Source organism: Cricetulus griseus, chromosome 3 (genome assembly GCF_003668045.3).
Source record: "Cricetulus griseus strain 17A/GY chromosome 3, alternate assembly CriGri-PICRH-1.0, whole genome shotgun sequence".
NCBI lineage: Eukaryota > Metazoa > Chordata > Mammalia > Rodentia > Cricetidae > Cricetulus > Cricetulus griseus.
Genome location: NC_048596.1, coordinates 32,048,619 through 32,070,394, shown reverse-complemented (window position 1 = coordinate 32,070,394; position 21,776 = coordinate 32,048,619). Strand labels below are relative to the sequence as shown.

General features: G+C 42.7%; 1 protein-coding gene across 3 annotated transcripts; it reads right to left on the bottom strand.

Moving 5' to 3' along the window:
• Positions 1-210: 210 nt before the first annotated feature.
• On the bottom strand, positions 211-13,999 carry Plgrkt (plasminogen receptor with a C-terminal lysine). Of its 3 annotated transcripts, XM_027406435.2 has the most exons (7): positions 13,864-13,999; positions 12,681-12,791; positions 10,485-10,559; positions 10,066-10,152; positions 2,843-2,973; positions 2,176-2,285; positions 211-616 (listed from the first exon to the last, which is right to left on the bottom strand). In XM_027406435.2, exons 4-7 carry the CDS (start codon positions 10,144-10,146, stop codon positions 495-497), a joined length of 444 nt encoding a protein of 147 aa, XP_027262236.1. In that variant the 5' UTR covers positions 10,147-10,152; positions 10,485-10,559; positions 12,681-12,791; positions 13,864-13,999; the 3' UTR covers positions 211-494. The 3 variants fall into 3 exon arrangements, with proteins under 3 accessions (XP_027262236.1, XP_027262235.1, XP_027262237.1); XM_027406434.2 differs by lacking the exon at positions 10,485-10,559; XM_027406436.2 differs by lacking the exons at positions 10,485-10,559; positions 12,681-12,791 and having other exon boundaries at positions 13,864-13,974.
• Between the last annotated feature and the right edge of the window lie 7,777 nt (positions 14,000-21,776).

Here is a 21,776-nt window from a genome sequence, read left to right as displayed (position 1 = left end):
CCTCCTCACATTCCTTATGGAATTCCATTTATACCTCTCAACTTCATCATCTCTTCCTCCTCTTCCGAACACTGAACGTTGTAATTCATTATACACTGGTCGCCCTTGGCCACCATGTTCTTTTTTGTGGGACAGGACACTCTAAAAGATGCCCGTGAGAGTTGTTAGCGAGTAGAAAGTCTGAATGATAAAACCTCAAGCAACAGGACATTGGTGTCAAATTCAGAACAATACAATTTATTTAATTTTGCACTTGGATAATTGTAAAACACACACACAGGAAATTTGAATGCCATTTAGAATACTGTCATGATTTGGTTGAGTGGTAGAAATTTTATTCTAAAATAGTCCAACAAATTCATTTTGAAATTTAATATTCTAAAATAAAAAATGCATTGTATCAAAATTTTGATCATTTAAAAAACTGTAAACACCGTGATTCAAGCCAACCTTTCTGTGCTTTGAGTCGAACCATGTGCTTTGAACACATGACTTCATTTGTCTGTGAAGAATTTACTCTGCTCCCTTCGGGCTTTTTCAAGGCTTTCAAAGGTGATCATTCCCTTTGGCAGCTCCAACTTAGTCTTTTCTGTTTCTAATATGTCTTCAGCTTCACCTTAAATAAAATGCAGAGGTGTGTAAGGCAACAGAGGGGTCATCAGCATTTTGTTATGAGAGGGCTTGATTGCTGTTCTGGTGACACACTGTGTCACAATCTGTATCCATGGCCTGACATCTCAGAGGTAAGCACCTTGTCTATTTCCCTCAGGAGAAGGAATACACCACTTGGAGAAACACCATGATAGACTCTGGAAACCCAGCTGCAGCTGGGTGTGGTGGTACAAGCATATAATTTAGCATTCAGGCGGAAGGACAAGAGGATCATGAGTTCAAGGCCAGCCTGAGCCCCACAGGGAGACTGTGTCTCAGAATGAAAAAAAAAGATAAATGCATGGAGGAGATAGGTATAACTACCTGGATTTGACCAATATACAACACACACACATACAAACAATTGCAAATTTACACTAAAAATAAGTAAGCTGTCTGCAAAAATGAAGAATACTTATAGGAATTATTAGAATTCTTTCCCAAAGGTTTAAAATTCAGCATTTCCAATCCCTGGTCTAGGTGATCAACAGAATATAAGGTAAAGCCTTGATTTGATGTTTGTCAGTTTCCATGACGTAAAATGCTCCCATCATGACCAACCTCAAGCCACCAATGGGATGCCGCTGAGGCTGAAGTTGTGGCTGCACTTTGTTGCATCTTTATGCTGCTTCTGCATTTGTAAAAATGCAGATACTATGATACAAGTAATGTATAGTCATATAGAATAGAGAAATAATTAGAAACAGATGGGTTCTGAATGCTTAATGCCTTTGTTTTAAATATCTTTTATTTAATACAATAAATTTAGTATCTATTATAATTTAATTCTAAGTCTGTATATTCCTATTTAATTTAATTTTAATAAACAACTGTGCCTCACATCCACCAGGCAAAATCTCTAAACATTTATCAAGTCAGTTTTTTGCTTGTTTGTTTGTTTGTTTTTGAGACAGAGTTTCTCTGTATTGCTTTGGAACCTGTCCTGGAACTCACTCTGTAGACCAGGCTGGCCTCGAACTCATAGAGATCTGCCTGCCTCTGCCTTCCGAGTGCTGGGATTAAAGGTGTGTGCCACCAATGCCCGGTGTTCAAGTCGGTTCTTAATTCGCTATTAAGAGCTAACTCCATGCCCCTCTGCTGGAGGGAGCAGAGATGTTAGTCATAGGAATCTTAGGAAAATGATCCTACCAGAATCTACATAAGTCAAATAAGTCAAAGATTTATAAGGAGAGAATACATGTGCATGTATGTTCATGTGTGTACAAGTACATGCAGAGGCCAGAGGTTAACCTCCAGTGTCCCCAGACATTATCTACTCTTTGTTTTTGTTTTTGAGACAGTATCTCAGACCAGCCTGGAGTGTGCCAAGTAGGCTAGGCTGGCTAGCCAGGGAGCTGAGGAGACCTGCCTGTCTCTGCCTCCCTGGTATTGAGATTACAAACATGTACCACTCGGACCCTCATGCTTGCAAAGCAAGTACCTTACTGACTGAGCCATGTCCCAGGCCTGAGTGGAGATCTTGAATCAGAAGATTAGTTAGGAAACAAGGTTAGGGAGACTTACTTTTCATTCTTTGTAGAAGTGTTCCATAGCCTAGGTCATACTGGTAGGTGAAGATAAAGCTGAGTGGAACGATAGGAAAGAGAAAGGCTGGCTTCTTTTGCTTTATTGCTCTGTTTCAGAAACAGAAAAATGAATGTCAATAATAACTAGCAAATGCATTTCTTGTCCTTGTAAGAAAAAGCACTTACTTTCTGGAAGAATGTATTCCATTTCATAAGTTATTTATTCTTCTATAGAAATTGAATTTCCTTGCCCAGCATACTTCACCAGATTCTTTGGTTCTTCCGGGGTGGGGATGGAGTAGGGGTGGACATGGACTTGCTATGACTTGCTAATCTTTCTTAGACTTCAAGGCTTTGATTGTTCCATTTAAAGCACACAAGGACATAGGGCTACCATTCAGGACCTCCAGGGATAAGCATAGAGGCCATCCATCTTGGTGTCAAGTGAGCCCTCTTTAACTTGTAGACTAGAGAAAAAGACAGAAGGAATGGAATGAACTGCTACTACCCTTGCTCTACAGAGGAGTTAAACTAGGGGGGGTTTCTTTGTTTACACGAATACTCTTGGGTTCAAAGTCCTACCTCAGCCAACTTAACGGTGGCGCTATGATCACGGCAAAGACTGCATTATTTCAGAAAAACCTTCAAGTAAATTGTTAACATACCCAGCTGCTAAAGAGATGGTGGCAATGCCAAAAAAAGTTCCAAAATATTTGAGGAATTCCCGAGACCAGGCGATCTGCATAGCCATTTGTCTTTCCCTCATCTCGTTCTGCATGGTCAGCTGCCTTTCCAGCTAAGCACAAAAGACAAAGTGGGGTTACTCACCTTTCATCTTGGAACAGTATTACAATCTGCTTTTCCTTCTTCATGTGTTCTGATGCATTTTTGTCTTGTTGAAATCACAATAGATTTTGACTAAGTTCTCTGAACAGCTCCGTGAAACTATGGCTTTGGTAGTGACAATCCCTTCAATTGCATACAAAACAGACACTGCTTCTGCTCGCTGAGGTCTTGACCGAATTTTTGTGGACCCAAGCCTCAATATGTTTCTATACCTCTCTGTTTCATGTGAGGAAAGCTCTGGGGGGTCACCTTGCCTGCCTTTGTTGTTAGTTCTTGCTTGGAAATAATTTTGCCTTCCAATCATGTTGCCTTCCAAATACAACCAACTACAAATCGAAATGCCAGGTCGTCATCATACAGTGATGAGGGGGTGTTTCTTTGAGGTGTCAACAGAAGGTTTTTCTTGTCACCTTCTGTGTCTTGTGCCACTTTAGTCAGTGCCTTTCTTGGCTTTGACCAGCACAAATACAGGACACAATACATGATTGGATTTTTAAAGAAATACACAGAAGCAGCAGCCATGGCCAAAATGAAAACCCAAGCCCGTGATTTGAAGAGTCCAATTCTTCAGAGAGAAACCTGTTTTCTTCTTGGCCTCTTAATTCTAAAACCTTGACAGAACATACATATCACCGGCAAAGCTCAGAGATAAAAAGCTAGGGCTCATGATGAAAGAAAAATAATCTGACTTGGTTTCCAGTCATGTCCTTTTTCTAGCATGGCAGGAACTGAGGGGAGAATGGTGAAAGAATAAGGCTTGGGCCACTCCACATCCCAGGGATTATAGGGAGAATGTCAAGCAAACCCCAGGTGTGCCCAGAAATCCTGTAAATAAAGAGGATGCTGAGAGGGGAGAACCAAAGTAGAGAGACAATGGTTGCAGGGAAGACCAGGGTTCAGAGCAGGCCTGAGAGAGAGTTGGGGAAATCTCAGCTACCCAGGTGTCTGCGTGGTCCCCATGTCACCTGGAAAGGTTCCCAGGAGGTAGCTAAAAGTTAGAAGCAGGTGGCATACCAGAAATCACTAAACCACAGGGCCTGGAGAACTCAGCAGACACTTGGGTAGAGAATAAGCCAGAGGTGGTCGGAGAAGACAGTTGGATCTCAAGGGTCCACAGCATGGAAAAGTGTAGGTCATGGCAGACTCACCCGGAGCATGGTCAATGCTCTCAGAACAAATCACCTAATGTTTCCCAGGTGATTGTAAACAACAGCAGAGACATTTCCCTCAACCAGAGATGCTTCTTCTAATGCCAGTGCCACCTGAGGTCGCTGAGGCCAAGCCAAGATTGTTCCAAGGAAAAGTGAACGGAGAAGAAAGAGCAAGAGGTAACTAAGCCACCAGGCCTTGCCAAAATTTGCATTTGTCAGTAGAAGTTGAGGTGCATTTTGAGTTCCATTAAAGATAAATAATATGCCTTTGTATGCATGCATATTAAATGTGTAAAACCCATCCTTGCTAGATCACTTATTTCCCAAACTCATATAATAATGCGTATCTCTCAAAGTGATATAAATACAGCAATTAATAATTTGTGTTCATATAAAAAGGCATCCAGAAAAAAAAAAGACACAGAAAAGCCTAGCATCAGTATCTTCAGCTGTAAACATCTGTGGAGTTCTTCAGTGTAAACATCTGTGGAGTTCTTCAATGTCCCAGTGTCCATCCCAACAGCCTAGAGCTGATATTCCATATGTTAACTGGAGGTAAGTCAGCATAAGTTTAGTTCAAGTTTATTTTATTTTGCAGGTGGTCTAAGTAGCTCTGCTGTACAGTTTGGATTGAAAACTACTGCCTAAAGGAACTATCACAGGATAGATTCTTTTTTTTTAAACCCCCAGTAAACATCAAGTGGATATCGGTCTGAAATTGATGGCTGGGAACTGTCAAAGGGAGTAAGCAGAGAGCTATGTCAAGATTGTGGTACAGTATGATGGGGCAGCAAATGTAAAACACCCTGTCCTTGTCATATGCATAAACTTTATGGTAAAGAGTGCATCCGTTGTGTCAAAATTGTGTAAATCAGCCAGGAACTTAGAGGATGCCCAACATGGGATGAGGCTATGATGAGATTCTGTGACTACACAACAAACACACGATGTAAGAAAGGGGAGGGGAACTATCTAACTATGCAAAAATGGTACTGTCAAAGATCAAAAGGACTGTTCTCAAACACTGGACTCCAGTTGTAAGGCTCTCTCTCACAGAGTACAGGTTAACCGTTCTGCATCAGGCTCGGTAGTGCATGCCTGTAATCCCAGAACTTGAGAGGGAACATAGAAAAAGAATTGTGAATTTGAGGCCTACTTGGGCTACTGCCACCTTGTCTCAAGGAACACCACCACCACCACTACCACCACCACCCACCCAACACACACACACACACACACACACACACACACACACACACACACACACACACGCACAAATATTAATTTACAGCAGTGCCTGGCACATTGTAAGTGACACATGTGTATTTATGTGGTAACATAGTATTGTCAATGCTCTCCAGCTAAAGGCACCTAGGATACACCTATAGTTGAAAATCTGTTGTGGCTAAGTGACTGGTTGCAACAAAGTAGACACTGCAGTGTTGTCTTAGTAAGGGGTCATCACAGAGAACTCATCATGGATCAGAAGGGAGGGAGGGAAGGAAGGAGGGAGGGAGGGAAAGAAGGCAATGACATAATCTCTCACACCACTATAGTTCTAAAAGCTATGAGGTCTTGTTCAAAAATTTTAAAACAAATAAAACTTGAAGTTAATGTTTTTTCTTTGGGGAAATAAAACTAAAAATAGTTATGCCTTAATAGCATTTGGCATCTAAACAATGTCTAATAATTGACAAAACTAAAATACACCGTGTTTAATAAATTTGGGTATCCAATGGCATAACTGTCAACCCCCTAGCCTAATAGATAGATTCAGTAGTCTAAGCCAAAACTTAACAATGAACCTAAAACTAACATCAATTTCCCTAATAGATTCAAAGTGTGCTTATTAAAAATGATCCAAACATTTTTTCCTCTAACAAAAGTCCTACATAAAATATTTGAAGCATGTCAGGACAGAGAGAAAAGCTCTCATCCTCACCTTTTTATTTTTATACCCCCATTAACTAGCCAGGACTAAGCAAGTACTGACTAAATGTGTGACCTTTGGAAAAGTCTCTACTATTCTGTCTTTAACAGACATATTGATATATAGCATTCTTAGCTCTTAACACAGTGTTGAACTCATTGGCTGCCATCTCAACCCTGTTCAAGAATGTGTGATCCTTTGAGAGAAGAACTCACACTGTTTACCGAGGTATTTTAGCTCCTAACTTCCATCTGCAAGATCCAATTTCATCAAAAACTAGGAGAATCTATACTACCTTAAGTTTCCAGCACAAAAACAGGTCAAGGGCTGGCTCTCATGTTTGGTTGACTTGTTTTCTCTCATGTTGTTGCCTGAACACAGCAAATAACAAATAAACGTTTACTGCCCACTAATCTTTGCATGGATAGCCACGCTGCTTTGCCTACAGCCACACTTCATAGCATGGGCTGACACCATCCTTATTTCTCTCTCTGTGTTAGGTTTCTGGTTTCCATTCTACCTCAGTAACATCAAGCTTTCCAGACATTTGGGCACTATAAAGTTGTTTAGGTGTGCCATCTAGTGGCTATGTGGAAAAATGTTCATTTTTAACCGTATAGCTCATCTTCTGTAACAGAGGTTGGAAGAGGTAGTTTCTCTCACTATCCCCCAAATTAACCTCTCTTTCCTCTTTCCTCCCCCTTCCCTTCCCACTCCCCCCTCCCCATCTCTTTTTGGTTGCTGTACTGGGTACTGAACCTAGGACCTCATGAATGCTAGGCAAACACTCTACCACTTAGCCACATAGTTCCTAGCCCTAATACATTGTATGAAATTCTCAAAAACTAATTTTTTAAAGAAAAAAAGTCTTCATAATCAGTCACCAACCATCTGTACCACTGTATAGTCTCCTGAAACTATGCAGGGACCCTGCAATACTTACGTTACATTCTTTGAAGGAAAATGGATTGAATTCAACTGATGTGGTGTGAACAAGGTTTGCAGTAAGGAATAGAGGTTGACTCAATTCAAGACACTGTCGGGTGTGTACATGCACACATACAAGAGTATAGTGAAACTGATGAGTCCTACTTGTATGGAAAGCTCATGGTGACCAAGTCTCCCCCATTCGTGAGATCTGACTCTCCTCCCAGGAAGGCTTATAGAAATGGGCAGCAGGGGAGAAAGGTAGAAAAGTTACAGTTGAGCCCAATACACCAGCACCCACTTCTGGATACAGCTTCCAAGTACTCCATGCTTTAGAATGCTAAAGCTGCCCATACTCTAAGAGGGCCACAATCTGGCTAGTTTAAGCAATAGGAAAAAAATTGTCTCAGTTCTGAAATCTAGAAATCCCAAATCAATGCATCCAATTCCTTGACAAGCTATAAGGAGACATCTCTCTGGCTTGTAAATGACTGTGTTCATATTTGGGGTACAGGACTAAATTTCCTCTTATATGTCACAGACATATCAGATCAAGACCCACCCTAAGGATTTATTTTACCTTAATTACCTCTATGAAGACTCTGTATCCAGTGAGACAGTCATGTTGGGGTTAGGATTCCAAAATTTTGAGAGGACTCAATTTGGCTAGTAATTGAAGGGTCAGAGAGGCGAGACAACCATTGCTTTGTTGCTGAGCATTTGTTTAAGATAAATTTTGCTCTGTGGAAGCCGTGTGATCCTCAGGTATGACATCTCCATTGTGGGGTGGGGAATCCAAAACAGGACAAGTACAAGGAAGGGGCCTATCAGCTCCTCAAATGAACATGGCATGTTTGAAGTGCAGTGTGTTAGGCCTACCTAGCCTTTTCTTGGTTCCATGCAGGTGAAGTAGTCATTGCTCTAAGGAAAATTTTACCCTGTTTTCTTCCAGATGAGAGAAAGCTGCTGGCTTAAGAGGGGCTGGGTTCCTAGGTTGGGTTCACCTTTGATTTAGATAAGCTGAAAATTGATGACCTCAATGCCACTTCTGGAAAACCTACTCACTGGGATTGACTGGGGAGGACTTAAAGCTGTTCTCTTGCCTCTGGTCAGTCAGGTGACTACCAGGGACCATGAATATCCCTGCACATTCTTGAGTGGATGCAAAAAGCCAGGCCCTATTTACTGGAGCCATCTTTTGATTGTGTGTCAGTGAACAACTCCAAGGAATGAAACAACGCCAAGGCCTCCATGTTCCTCTTGCTCATGGTTCATTATAAAAGCAGTAGACTGCCCTACACTCCAAAAGTGTTCCCCATACATGACCTAAATCCACAGAGTGCAGAGCAGGCACTTACACCCATGCCCATCATTGTCACCTCAGTGAGCTTGGAGTAGCATGAGGAAGTGATACTAGCATTACACTCATGCTGCTTCAGTGCGCTGATGAATTCCTCTCATGTAGGACTCTCTGGTTTCCTGTAACTTCCAAGAGGAATAAACTCCCCACATCTTCACAGATCCTGAGGTTGTGTGGACTGATTAAGAAGGAAACTTCTGTACTTTCCATGCACAGGTGGCTCCAACTTTCTGAGATACTGGGCTGATTCCTGTACTGTAGTCACCTCTGGTCACTGCCCCATTACAGAAAAAAAAAAAAACTTGCCCATTCTTTCAATTTCTCTATTTCCACCAAAGAAATCATTATACTGCCCAGGAGCTTGGGTAGATCTTTAATGGCAGCTGGGTATAGTGGCACATACTCATAACCCTAGCACTGAGGAGAAGGAGGCAGGAGGACAAGAGTTCAAGGGCCATCTTAGACTACACAACCAGTTTGAAGCTAGCCTGAGCTACATGAAACCCTAACTTTAAAAAAAAGATTTTAATAGCAATGACAACAACTCCTAATATAAGCAACAGGCATTCTAGTATACATTCTATATGATATACATTCCACATGATGAGTATACTGTTTCCTTCTTGGAGCATCTCTGAAGGGCATGTTGGCTCTAGGGTACAGACCAGGAGACCAAGGACAGGTCGGGCATGCCAACAGGTTAATAAGGATTCAGCCAGGCAGGCTGGTTTACCTTTCACTTGTACTGCCCAAGAGTATCGCTTTCTACCCTTAAGAGCCATAAAAAACACAGGGGCCTCATGATCTTTGTCTAAAATCTTAGCAAAACAATTTGGGCTGAACTTTTGTACATTCAGCTGTGATTTATAACATTTAAAGATACTTGGACAACTCATATTGGGCAATTCAGAAATCTCTCTGATTTTTTTTCTAAACTTCTACTGTATAATCCAAGGTCAAGTATACAGTCTATAGCAGTTTCCTAATGCCACATTAACAAATTATCATCTGGGGTTAAAGGGCAAAAATAGGCCAGCATGGCTGTCTCTCTGGAGACGGCAGGGGAAAATCTGCTTCTTTGGCTTTTCCAACTTAATGAGGCTGCCTGCCTTTTTTGGCCATGGCCCTGACTCACTCCATCTTCAAAAACTAGTAGGGTGTCGCTCAGCTTAGGTTTGTGTTTAAGATGTCTATGTGTGGCGGCAGAATGACATCTTTGAATTCTCTCTGTTTCTCTCTCTCTCTCTCTCTCTCTCTCTCTCTCTCTCTCTCTCTCTCACACACACAGTCTCCTTATAAGGGCTCTGGGAATTACAATGAACCCAATGGATAATCCAGGCTAACACCTCTTTGTATGAATACACAGTAAAGTCCCTTTCCATGTAAGGTATCATATTCCTAATACATGCACAGGTTCTAGGAATTGGGGCAAGGGTATATTCTGTTCATAATATACTCTAAGCAATTATGTGTAGTGTGGAAATTTTGAAACAAGTATCTGGATTGGAGGCAAGGGCCATTCGCCAACTAGGAAGTCATCCACTTCATCTCTTGGGAGTGGTGCCCAAGAGCATTTTAATTAGGGGGCCAAGGGCATCAAAGAGAACATACATCTAGAGCACCAGTCCAGAAATTTTATGTGATTAGGAGCATAACATCTTAACTAACACGTACCTGAAGTCGAGCATGTGTAACCATGAACTCCTGTTGGTTTTTCATGTTTTCATTCATAGATTTTGAGAATATAAACCCCATCTTGACCTAAAGCATAAAAATGCAAGGCAACTTAATTTATAATTATAATTATTAAATTATATATATATATTAAATTTATAATTTATACAGACTCTGTATATCCTCATACATTCTCTGAACTATCAACAATGTAAAAAAGAGAGAAACTGACCTAGGGAGTAGTGTAAACTCTAACTAGCTGTTTAACCTCAGGCATACTTATCCAGCCTGGCATCATTTACTTAGCCAAGACCCGAAGATTGAAATGATTTCCCATCTCTCCCTGTTCTGTAAATACTCAGTGCCATGTTCCATCATGATCTTCCCAACTCTAAATCTAAGGCTATCCATCTTCTTACCGTCGGTTCAGTTGACAATAAGACCTTGCATCTGAGGACGTGTGTTCAGAAGAACTTTTGTCTGTCCTTCTTGACCTTGTGTTTAAGAATCAGGTGTCAAAGCTGGGTGGTGGTGGTGCACGCCTTTAATCCCAGCACTTGGGAGGCAGAGGTAGGCAGATCTCTGGGAGTTCGAGGCCAGCCTGGTCTACAAAGCTACACAGAGAAACCCTGTCTGGGAAGAACAACAAAAATCAGGTGTCTCATGGCTAGTATATCAATGTTCTTCCTGAAGTCCCATGTTCCCATCCCTCTTTGAAACACATCTCATCCACACCTTCTTGCAGCTGTTATCCCCTAGCTATCCTCCTCCAGCCTCACCTTCATTCTAATGCACTGTAAAAAAACAAAAACAAAAACAAAAAAACCAAAACCAAAAACAAAACAAAACAAAAAACTCCGTGTGTGAGTGTCTATGTCCATTCATGTGTGTGAGTGCAGGTGGGTGTGCCACAGCACATGAGTGCAGATCAGAGGACAGCCCAGGTGTTGGTCTTTACTTCGCACCTTTTTTGAGACAGTCCATTCCACTTGTTGCTCTCAGCTGTGTACACCAGATTAGCTGGCCAGGAGCCACCCAGGGATTCTCCTGTCTCACCACTGGAATTGCCGATGTGTGCTACCATGCTCAAATTTTCATTGGTTTGGGGGCATCCAACACAGGTCTTCATGGTTATATGGTAAGCACTTTACACATTAAGCCATCTCTTCTGCTCAGAAATGCATTTTTAAAAGAACTACATTGTAGAGTTTCTCCTCTCCTTCCAACAGAAGCTACAGCCCAATAAACTCATTGTAAGTTGGAAATATCATTGAGAAAACTGCATTTACTACACCTAATATACTGAACATCATGGTTTACCTTAGCCTACCTTAAATGTACTTAGAACACTTACATTAGCCTACAGTTAAGTACAGGCCTCTTTATATATTAAAGTGCTCAATATAATTTATTGAGTATTATGATAAATCTAAAAACAGAATGGCTGTTCTCTTTTACTAGCCTGGAAATGATTAAAATTCAAAATTTGAAGTTTGTTTCCTTATGAATGCATGTTGCAACTGTGACTGAAGCCACACCCACATCAGACCCCACTTCAGTTTTCATCGTATTACCTTATCTTCCCTAACAGCTACCTAAGGGGGCTGTAAACTGTAGGCGGATCGGAACTCCTAATTTTGTTCTAAATCCAAGTGAGTATGTACAGAGAACATTTTAGTTAGTCATTGATGTTTCTCTCAGAAGACAATAAGGCTCAGGAGAATGTCACAACTTCTCTACTTTCTTCAATGTGATTTAATAGGCTGTTGAATACCTTCACACCACAGTAGCCAGTCTTGATGCTTTACAGACAGGATTAATGTCTGTTTGGATCCCAGACAACAGCTATTTCCACATCTTTCCCCATTAGGAAATCCTGGATTTAGAGTAACTCAGGAAATGAGTGGGGGAAGAAGGGGGGTACAGTTGGAGTGGTTACCCTGTTAGTAGGGTGAGCGGGAACAGGGATGTTTCACAGGGATAGAGAGGGAGCTGAGTGCCAGGCTTTAGTGACTTCTGTGTATTCCAACAAAGAACACACCCTGGAATTACGTGGCACTTGTACCAATCAGCTGCAGGGCCAGGCAGAGGCTAAAGTACTTACTAGGAAGAAAGAGCAGATACCTAAGGATTCCTTATGACGTTCCTTCCTGTTTGTCATTGTCCCACTCAGCACCCTATGAGCAGGGACAAAGGACACTCATGGGGGAGGGGGACCTAGCAGCTTACCCTGTTATCTAAGTATTGACAGCCCAAATGAGTCATTTCCAACTGAGCTTGCAGGAGAAACACTGCCATCCATCTTGATAGTCTTTGTGGCTTCTACTTGCACAAGATGAATGATTCCACACAAGAAAAACTTTGGCTCAGGCTACTCACCATCTCTTATCTGTCTTCTGCATATAGGGATGGAAGGTTTAATTTTTACTCCTACTACGAACATTGACACACACACACACACACACACACACACACACACACACACACACACACACAGATCCGAGTCCCTTGCCAAACTCCTATGAGGGATGAGCTCTCCCTTGCAGTGGTGGGACAATCCTCATGTCAATCATCTAGAGAAGAGAAAGACTTTGGAAAGCTAGGGTCAGGCTTACCTCTTTCTGGGCCTTGACCTCTTGGACTTGGACTTTGGATATATCAGGAGTAATTCTCAGGTAGATGGGTTAAAGACAGAGGGAAACCAGTGTCCCTCTGAGAGAACACACCTGCAAATGATATGCCACACCTTGAAACTTCACCCTTGAACAGAGTTTTCAACTTCTTCTCCCCGATACCTAACTAAACCATTAACAGCCTTTTCTTAGAGTGTTCCAAAAACCCTCAATTTTCTCTCTCCCAGAGACAAAACGTTATCAACAGCTAAATAAGAGTGGCCTCGAATCGACTTTCTTACTGGTAACAGAGGAAACAAGAGTGTTGTGGAGGACAGAAACGTTGGTGGCGCACGTCTCTTATCCCAGCACTCGGGAGGCAGAGGCAGGCGGATCTCTGTGAATTAGAGGCCAGCCTGGTCTCCAGAGCGAGTGCCAGGACAAGCTCCAAAGCTACGAAGAGAAACCCTGTCTCAAAAAAAAAAAAAGAAAAAAAAGAAAAAGAAAGAAAGAAAGAAAGAAAGAAAAGAAAAGAAATATTGATGTGGTTGCTCCTGTTTTTTTGCTTGTTTGGGTTTCTTTCTTTCTTTTTTTCTTTTTTTGTGAGGTGTTAACTCTCCAGCTCTGCACTGTCATGATTATAATTACTGTGGAAAGGTGTGTTTCTGGGGGAATGTTGATGGTGCAAATCCCAGACAGACTTTCTCTGGTCACCCTGGGAACCAAGATTTGATTTGGAAAAAGAAATAATTTGTGACATCTGTCATCCAGATCTCTGTCCTGCTTTATTACCTGAATTTGTGGCTTGTCACATCACCGCAATCATTCTCAATCAATGCTCCAAATTATATTTCCTAGCAAACTTAAGCAGAAGCACATAGCCTCTGGGGGTGTTTTCTGTCATTGTTTCCACTTTGACTCCGTGGAGCCAGTTTACTGTCGTGTAGGTATTTCCCCTAGAGTTATCCCATTTCCCTCTCCTTTGCACTCTGCAGACTTTTTCCAACTTGTTGACAATGCTACTGAGAGATCACACTCCCTCACAAAACAGGGTTGTCTATACCTGTCAGCCTCAGGGGCATTAGCAGAACCCAGAGCCCAGGCCTCCCCTGCCCAGCTGGAGCTGCAGCTGTACAGGGCTATGTAGCCGAGCCGACCCTCCCTCCCTGCAGCCGGATGCACTCACGCGACACAGTGCTGGGAAGGTGACCACAGCGGAGGCCTCTAGCCAGGGCTCCTCATCGATCAGGGCAGGACTGTGCTTCTCTTGGCGGAGCCTAGGGATTGGACGCGCTTCAGCCAATCAGCGTGGCCTTTGGATCTTTTACGGGCTCCAGTTCTCGCGGCCTGGGGTGTCCTTCCGGTGCATGCGCCTGGAGCAGGGAGGTGGGTGGGGCGGGTCAGAGCCGCAAATTGCAACCTGCAGGATGTAGTCTAGCGGATGATTTTTGAGGAAAGGCAGAAGAAGCAGCATGGAAATGTCTCCGGAATCCCGAGCCTGTAAAAAAAACTATTTGCCACCATCAAATAGTTTCAAGTTAAACAGGAAACAAAAGCAAATCACTGAATTTCCATGTTACCTTATGCCCTTTCGATATTATGTACTACTACCAGTAATGTCTGTCTGGAGTAAGTAATGCTCCCCAACCTCTGAAGAAACACCCAAGGACCCATTAGCTACCCAAGGTTTGGAGAAATAGCGTGTGCTCACGCTATTTTCTTTTGGAAGAGCTCCCTGCCTCAACCTTGGCTGACACCACACCATAGAGAAGGCATCCAGCCTCTTCAAGGGACAGACCTCCCAGGCTTGTGTGGATGTTCTCAGCTTCAGTCCTCGGTATTCTTTCTGGATTTTAGATTCTTCATTTCAAACATTATTAGTTCAATAGCCGGATGGGAAAATTGCAAAAATTGGTGGGAGCAGGTGTGTTACCAAGAGTAAAAGCTTTCGAAGGGAGCTGGGCCACAAATCCCTGATAGGGTTTATGCCTGCAGACGAACCATGCCTTGATTCCATTCCCACCCTGTCACCAGGACCCTCTCACTTTGTCACTTCCGTCTGCAGTAGGACTGAAGTTATCTGATTATTGTGCTTCGAGGGCTGAATGAGATAATATATTTAGATGCACACAAGGTTTTCTGCCTGCGTATAGTATTCAGCAGATCATAAATGGCAACCGTGGGAGTTTCTGCTATCTATAGTCTTGAAAGGACCAGGGTGGTTACTAAAGCCAGGTGAGAGTTGACACTTTGGGAGGATGCCCAACAGGAATGTTCAGCAGGGGAAGCCAAGTCCCCCTTTGGGCAGAGAAGGTGAGAAAGGCAACCTTAGGAGGCATGGAGGTCCTTGCCCACAGATAAGCCCTAGGGAAACCAGCAATGTCAAGCAAGCAGAGCTGTATTTTCAAAGGGAGAGATGTGTAACCTGTTTTCTGCCCAGAGCGGTGATGGTTAATAGCCCGGTGACCTTTTCATTATCTGTGTGGCTGAAACCACACAGGATCCTCCCCCAGGCCCTTATCATGAGCTTGTTTTTCTCAGACTATAGAACCTCTCTTTATGGAAGATGCCACATGCAGTCAATCTATAGAAACCATTTTAATTTATTTTCTGCCTTTTCAAAGACTTGCTTATTCTGGACTGTTTGAAATAAATGAAATGACTTTTACTGGCTTCTTTTACTTTGACACTATTTTCCACTTACATCTAAGTTGTAGCAGAGGGGCTGGTGGGATGAGTCAGTGGGTTAATAGGCTTACCACCCTGGGACCCAGTTCTACTCCTGGGATCACATGGTGGAAGGAAAGAACCCATTATTGCAAGTTGCCCTTTGACATCCATAAGTGTTCCATGCATGAGTATGCACTTGTACACAAACACACAATCAATAAATTTGAGATAAAAATTAAACAAAATAAATATGAAGCATGGGTCATTGCTCCATTTCTTGTTGGGGCTAAATGCCTTGTATATGGATATAGCACATTTGTGTGTTCATTCAGAATTGATAGACATTTGGATTGTTCTATTTTGTCAATGTCATAAATAACATTGTTAGTTTTGTAGTTATCTTGGGCATATCTGTAAGGGGTACAATTGTTGGGGCATACAATAATTCAGGATTTAACTGAGTGGGCTGAAGAAACATGCAATGTGATGGCAATAGATAAGGACTCTTATTTCACTGTACACCTGTGTATTTGTTGTGTAGCAGACACCAGAGCCAGAGATCTGGGTTTGAATGCCACTTATAGCATCTCCCATCATGTGAGTTTTGACAAGTTACATGTGCTGTATGTCTCAACTTCAACAGTAGAATCAACTTCAGAAAATAATATTCATAAGACTATTCTACAAGTTGGGTAGTCTAGTGTGTAGACAACAAAGTCTGACATTTTTGCATGCTATGTGTTTTGCTATAACTGATACTTTAATTGTTGTGATTGCTGCATTTCAGCTTATTAATTGGATAGTCTTTTTTTTTTAAATGATGCTACCGCTTGTCAAGGTTTGTCACTGAAATGCAGTAACTGAAGATGACAGACTCAAGGAAAGCTGTTGTGAGCAGGGGCGGTTATACTTCAGAGTGTAACCTGAGTCAGATGAGGCTTCGTGTGGCTCAGTCGAAGCATTTCATAGCAGCCCAAGAATCATAAACCTGACTGGGGAAGAATGATAAGGGTGTGGACTCTAGTCTGCCCCAGCTGTATGTAAATGCTCTGCACAGCTGGCAGGCAGGAAGCTCATAGATGATCCTCTGTGGGGTGCTGAGAGCTGTGATGTCACAGCACCATTTGACTGAAGGCCTGCTAACTTCCTTCTCCTGGAACCCGTGCAATTCACATGACCTTGTTCTCAACCTGTGAATCTCAGCCTCCTGTCCCCAGAACTGCAGCCTGGTCTCTTCCTCCTCCCCTAGAAAACAGCCCCTGAACTCTAAAACTAGCACTGAAGAGATAGTTCATCCAGTTAAGGACACTGGTTGCTCTTCTAAAGGACCAGGGTTTGATTCCTAGCTCCCATGTGGCAGCTTACAACTGTCTGTAACTCCAGTTCCAGAAGGCCTGACATCCTTTTGTAGCACAGACATCCGTGCAGACAAAACACCCATGCATATAAAATAAATAAATTTTTAAAAATAAAATAAGATGGCCTGCCCTATTTTGTGTGGTACTCCGAGACATATATACATATGTTTCTCTCTCTCTCTCTCTCTCTCTCTCTCTCTCTCTCTCTCTCTCTCTCTCTCTTTCTCTCTCTCTGTCTTTTGGTTTCCATTCCATTTACTGGCATTAAATTCCTAGAAACCTATTATAATTGTGTGATTAATAAGATTGTTTGGTCATCTTTTGTTCTGAGATATGACCCACATAGCTACTAATTCTTTGGAATTTCCTGAGACAGAAGTATTCTCTGCTCTAGTGAAGTGACTCTTGTGAGTTCCTGGATTTGAGCTTGTCATCAGAATGACCAACCTATGGTCAGAGCATGGCACTTTCACCCCAACTCCTGTCCTCCACAAAGGGGAGAAGGGCTGAAAGCTAACTGTGGTGATATTTTGTTTATGATCTAACAAATAAAGCTTGCCTGGAGATCAGAGTGCAAAGCTAAGCCACTAGTTAGCTATAGAGACCAGGCAGTGGTGGCACACACCTTTAATCCTAGAACTGCCGAGACAGAGGCAGACGGATCTCTGTGAATTCAAGGTCACCCTGGGCTACATGAGATTGAGCCAGTCTAAAGGAGAAGCAGAGCTCACACACAAAGGTGATCCCAGCACTTGGGATCATATGTCTTTAATCCCAGCACTAATAGGTGGAGACAGGAGTGATATGGCTGGGCGGAGAGAGGAAAACAAGGAAGGAGGAGACAGGAGCTCAGGGCAGTCTGGGAATTCAGTCTGAGATGCAATCTGAGGATTTGTACAAACAGGATCTCCCCTTTGGTCTGAGCTCTAAGAACTCTAGTGGCTGGCCCATCTGCTTCTCTGATCCTTCAGCTTTCACCCCCTGATAGCTGACTCCAGGTTTTTACGATTAAGGCCGAAGAGAATTCGTGCTACACTGAACTGATTGTTGATGCAGTCTCTATGAAAATTCTCTGAGCCAGAGGTTCAAGCAGCTGGGCTGCAGAGTTACTCTAACAAACCAGGGAGAATCATTGGAATCCTAATTTGTCTCTAGTCCATCGTAAGTTCTGGAGGCCTAGCCTAAGATTGGCCTCTGCCATGGGTTCCATCCTGTGGTGCTTGAATCTTGACTTGTGGGAGGTGACTTGACTTCTCTACGGGTATGTCGGAATTGAACTGATCTAGAACAGCTTCTCATCAAAGTTCTAGGCTTCCATGAACACAGGATCCTCCATCTGCCTTCTTCAGCGGGCTAGAGTGCTTTCAGTAGGATGATACCAGATGACTCCTCTGCCTGAAGCCAGACAATGGATTTGCATTACAATTAAAATCCAACCTTTCTCCTTAACTCTCAAGGCCCTTCACTGAATGAGAGCCAACCTTTCAGTGTAGACTCCGCCTTACAATGGTGTTCTGAGAGAGAACACCTTCACAACTCACACTGGTTCTGCCCTCTATTGAGTAGGCCTCTCCTGCGGATCATTCATGGTTCTCTCCAGAATTCACTTTGTGCATTTCCTTACCATAGAGATGGTTAGTCTTCACCATCAAATAATCTCCCCCCAAATGAATAGGATATGAACAGGAAATGGTGATGTTAAAGATGACCAACGTGTCCCACTATTCAGCCTTGGCTAGCCACTGTTTGTCTCTTGTCTGAATGTTTCCTATTCATTTGTCCAAATCACAAAACTCAAATCATTTTCAGGGCTACTTTTCCCTTACTTAGGCTATTTTGGCTTACACAGTATATTCTGAGTTGATAAAACTTTTTTTTTTTTTAATTAAAGTCATATCCTGCTTTTCTACTTCTGGAGGGCACCAAATTCATTAAGGAGCGTGATCAACTTCACTTCGTGGGAAAATATAAGTCTGAGGTGTAGGAACAGGTGGAGAGGTGAGGGTAATCTTCAGATTACTCATATGCAAATCAGTTCGAGCAGCAGGCTGAGAGCAGGGTTTCAATCCCCAGGGACAGCTTCAGGGACAGCTTCAGTTACCTTGGCTCTTCTACTATTTATGTAGACCTTAAGCAATACTTTTGTAAAACAAAACACCTGCCCCTTCAGTTTTAAAAATAATTCACCTCATAGGAACTACTAAGGGACTATGACTTAATCTGCACTGCTCAAATTGTTATTTAACCAAGAAAACTCAGCTAAACAGTGAGTCTCTAGAGTGAGTTTTTATAGATCATAAATATTTTTATAGATCATAAATATTTCCTGGGATTTGGCTATCGTTTTCAGAGAAAAGAACTATTAGCTAGAAATGTGTTTGTCTGTGCATGTGTACATACACATATACATGTTTAAATTAGACTTCTACATATAAAGTCTATGTTTTATTTTCAGTCATCCACTAAAGTTGGGAAAACTAGATCACTAAGAGGGTTCAAAAGGCATTTGGGAGAGGGGATAGCTCAGCTGAGGCTTCAAAGTCTATTCCAATTTTATTGATGATATCGAGAGTCCCAAATTCTCTATATTTCCTTAATGCAGTATCATCTCCATCGTCTTTAAAGAATAGAGAAGCTCTGAGAATGTGAAAATTCCTTATATCCAAGCCAGTGGGCACCCCGGTATTCACTCAACGCACTACTTTAGAATTGTAGTGTAGTGAATAATCAGGAAAAGCAAAGAATGAAGAAGGTCTTTGGGGTCTAATGGTGAGATGTCTAAATGATATCACAATACCCTATGGAGTTCCCATGGCTTTATCTTGGAAAAAGCCCACATTTCCAGTTCCCAGATGGGCTTTTTCAAGTTCATCTAGAATAGACTTCCCCACCTGGATCCTGACAGTGACAGTGTAGATCCACAAGCATTCGGAAAGGACACGGGGAAGTTCTTGAACTGCAAGGCAACTGGTTTCATTATGTCGAGGAACTTTGAGGAAGTGACCAAATCCACGATTTAAAAATATGTTTCCTATTATATAGACACACCTACTTTCTAGAATTAAAACCCAAGTCGTTTGTCTCCTGTTAACTCTTTATGTTATATAACTCTATATGTAAAGTTACTTCAAGACCTTCACATATCCAGAAAGGACTTGAAAGAGGCGAGGGATCGGACAGTAATTTATTTATTTATTTATTTATTTGTTTATTTATTTATTTTTTGGTTAGCAGTGTTGTTTTTTATTTATTTTTATTTTTTATTTTATTAGTTCAAATTAGGAACAAGCTTGCTTCAGATGTCAATCCTTTCTCCCCCCCCAACATCCCACCTGACCCTAGCCATCCCCCCTCCACTCCCCAGGCAGGGTAAGGCCCTCAAAAGGGGCTCCCCAAAGTCTACCACATCATCCTGGACCAGGCCTAGGCCCTTCCCCATGTCGGACAGTAATTTATTAAGGTGTCTGGATTCTGAAAAGAAAATTGAAGTCTGAGTTCTTATGACTTGAGATGTTTTGTTTTTAAAGCACTTACTGCTCAAGCACGGAAGATTTAAATTTGGGTCCCCAGCCCTCACGATAAAAGCAGTGAAGCTCCCTATCTGAGACAGAACGCGGCCGCGGCGGGGGGGGGGGGGGGGGGGGGGGGGGGGGGGTGGACCCTGGGGGCGGGTGGATCCCTGGAGCACACTGGAGAGTCGGTCTAGCCAGTTGCAAACTTGGTTCAGAGACCCTCTCTCAAAAAACAAGGTGGGGAGCTGTAAAGAGAGACAACCTATGTGGACCTGTGGCCTTCACAGGCACCCTCCCCACCTTACCCATCCCTCACCCCATCCCTTTCCCCCACCCAAAAAATAGCTCAGTGTGTTTACTCAGAACTGGCTCTTTTAAGAAACCTGATTTACAAGAAAGCTAAAGTTTCACTTTCACTTTTAGTTTCGTTTTTTTAAAAATAGTTTTGTTTGTTTGTTTGCTTTTCTTTTTCACGACAGGGTCTCACTTTTGTAGCCCTGGTTGTCCTGGAGCTCACTATGTGGACCAGGCTGACCTCCAATTCATAGGTATCCACCTGCCTCTGTCTCTGGAGTACTGGGATTAAAGGCGTGCGTCACCAAGCCGGACCATAGATTTGTTTTCCTATAAACTCTAATCCCAAAGTGAGCACAAAATCCAGAGAGACAGGCGATACCTCTTTGGTTTCAGAGCGGAGGTGGGCAGGGTTTTCACACAAGAGGGCGGGCCTCCGCTGGCTATAAAGCTGGGGGACTGGGGGGCCTCCAGCCACAAACCAGGCAGCACTTCTTCCTGTCGCCGCCAGTCTCCCAGCCTACAGGTAGGGAGCGTCTTCTCGCCGAGTTCCGGAACGGGCAGCTTGCAGGGCAAATTGGAGCCAGAGTCCTAGACCCTTTGAGGATGGAGAGAGGAAAAGGCAACAAGGAAATAGGATGGGTTAACAGGCAGCAGAGCCGATTGCCGGGCACAGTTAAGAGCTCTGAATGCGCAACTCGTCTGGTGATAAGGCACTGCTAGCGTTAATGCCAGTTTTGTGTGCGACTGACTGTGTGTTTGTGAATAAGCTGTCTTGGGGTAGGCAGCTGGGTCAGAAGAACGGGTCCTAGGGCGACTTTGTTAACTAGCGATGACTGGGTAAGTTGTCCCACTTGAAGCATCTCCTGAGGTCCCTTCCTCTGCCAAGATACAGGGCGCTGTAGCCTGAGACTTTTACTCTATCTGTCCAGAGGACGTAAAGAAGTAAAAGTACGGTGTTCTATCTTGTTTATTTTTAATCTGAATAAATGATTGCTATGTTTTCCTATGAATTAAATAGTCAGGTTTTTTTTTTTAATTGCTACATCCCATTGTGCTGGATAACTAAAGGGCATCACTCTCTCATTGATAGGTGCACAGGTTAATTTAAGCAGGTTACTAGCCCAGTCGTTCACTGATCATATACCACGTGCAACTGCCTGGAACACGGCTAGGTATTTCCTTCAGATAAACTCTTATAGCTACCTAATTATGTCAGGGTATCTGAAAGACCTTTGTATGGAATATAAAACAAAACTGAAGAT

Excerpts from the sequence above, each read along its gene's own strand:
- Plgrkt (XM_027406435.2), bottom strand. The coding sequence starts at position 10,146 with ATGGGGTTTATATTCTCAAAATCTATGAATGAAAACATGAAAAACCAA. Across the intron at positions 2,286-2,842 it reads ACCATCTCTTTAGCAGCTGG|AGCAATAAAGCAAAAGAAGC; the intron begins GTATGTTAACAA and ends TTTCTGAAACAG. Across the intron at positions 617-2,175 it reads ACTTCTACAAAGAATGAAAA|GTGAAGCTGAAGACATATTA; the intron begins GTAAGTCTCCCT and ends ATTTTATTTAAG.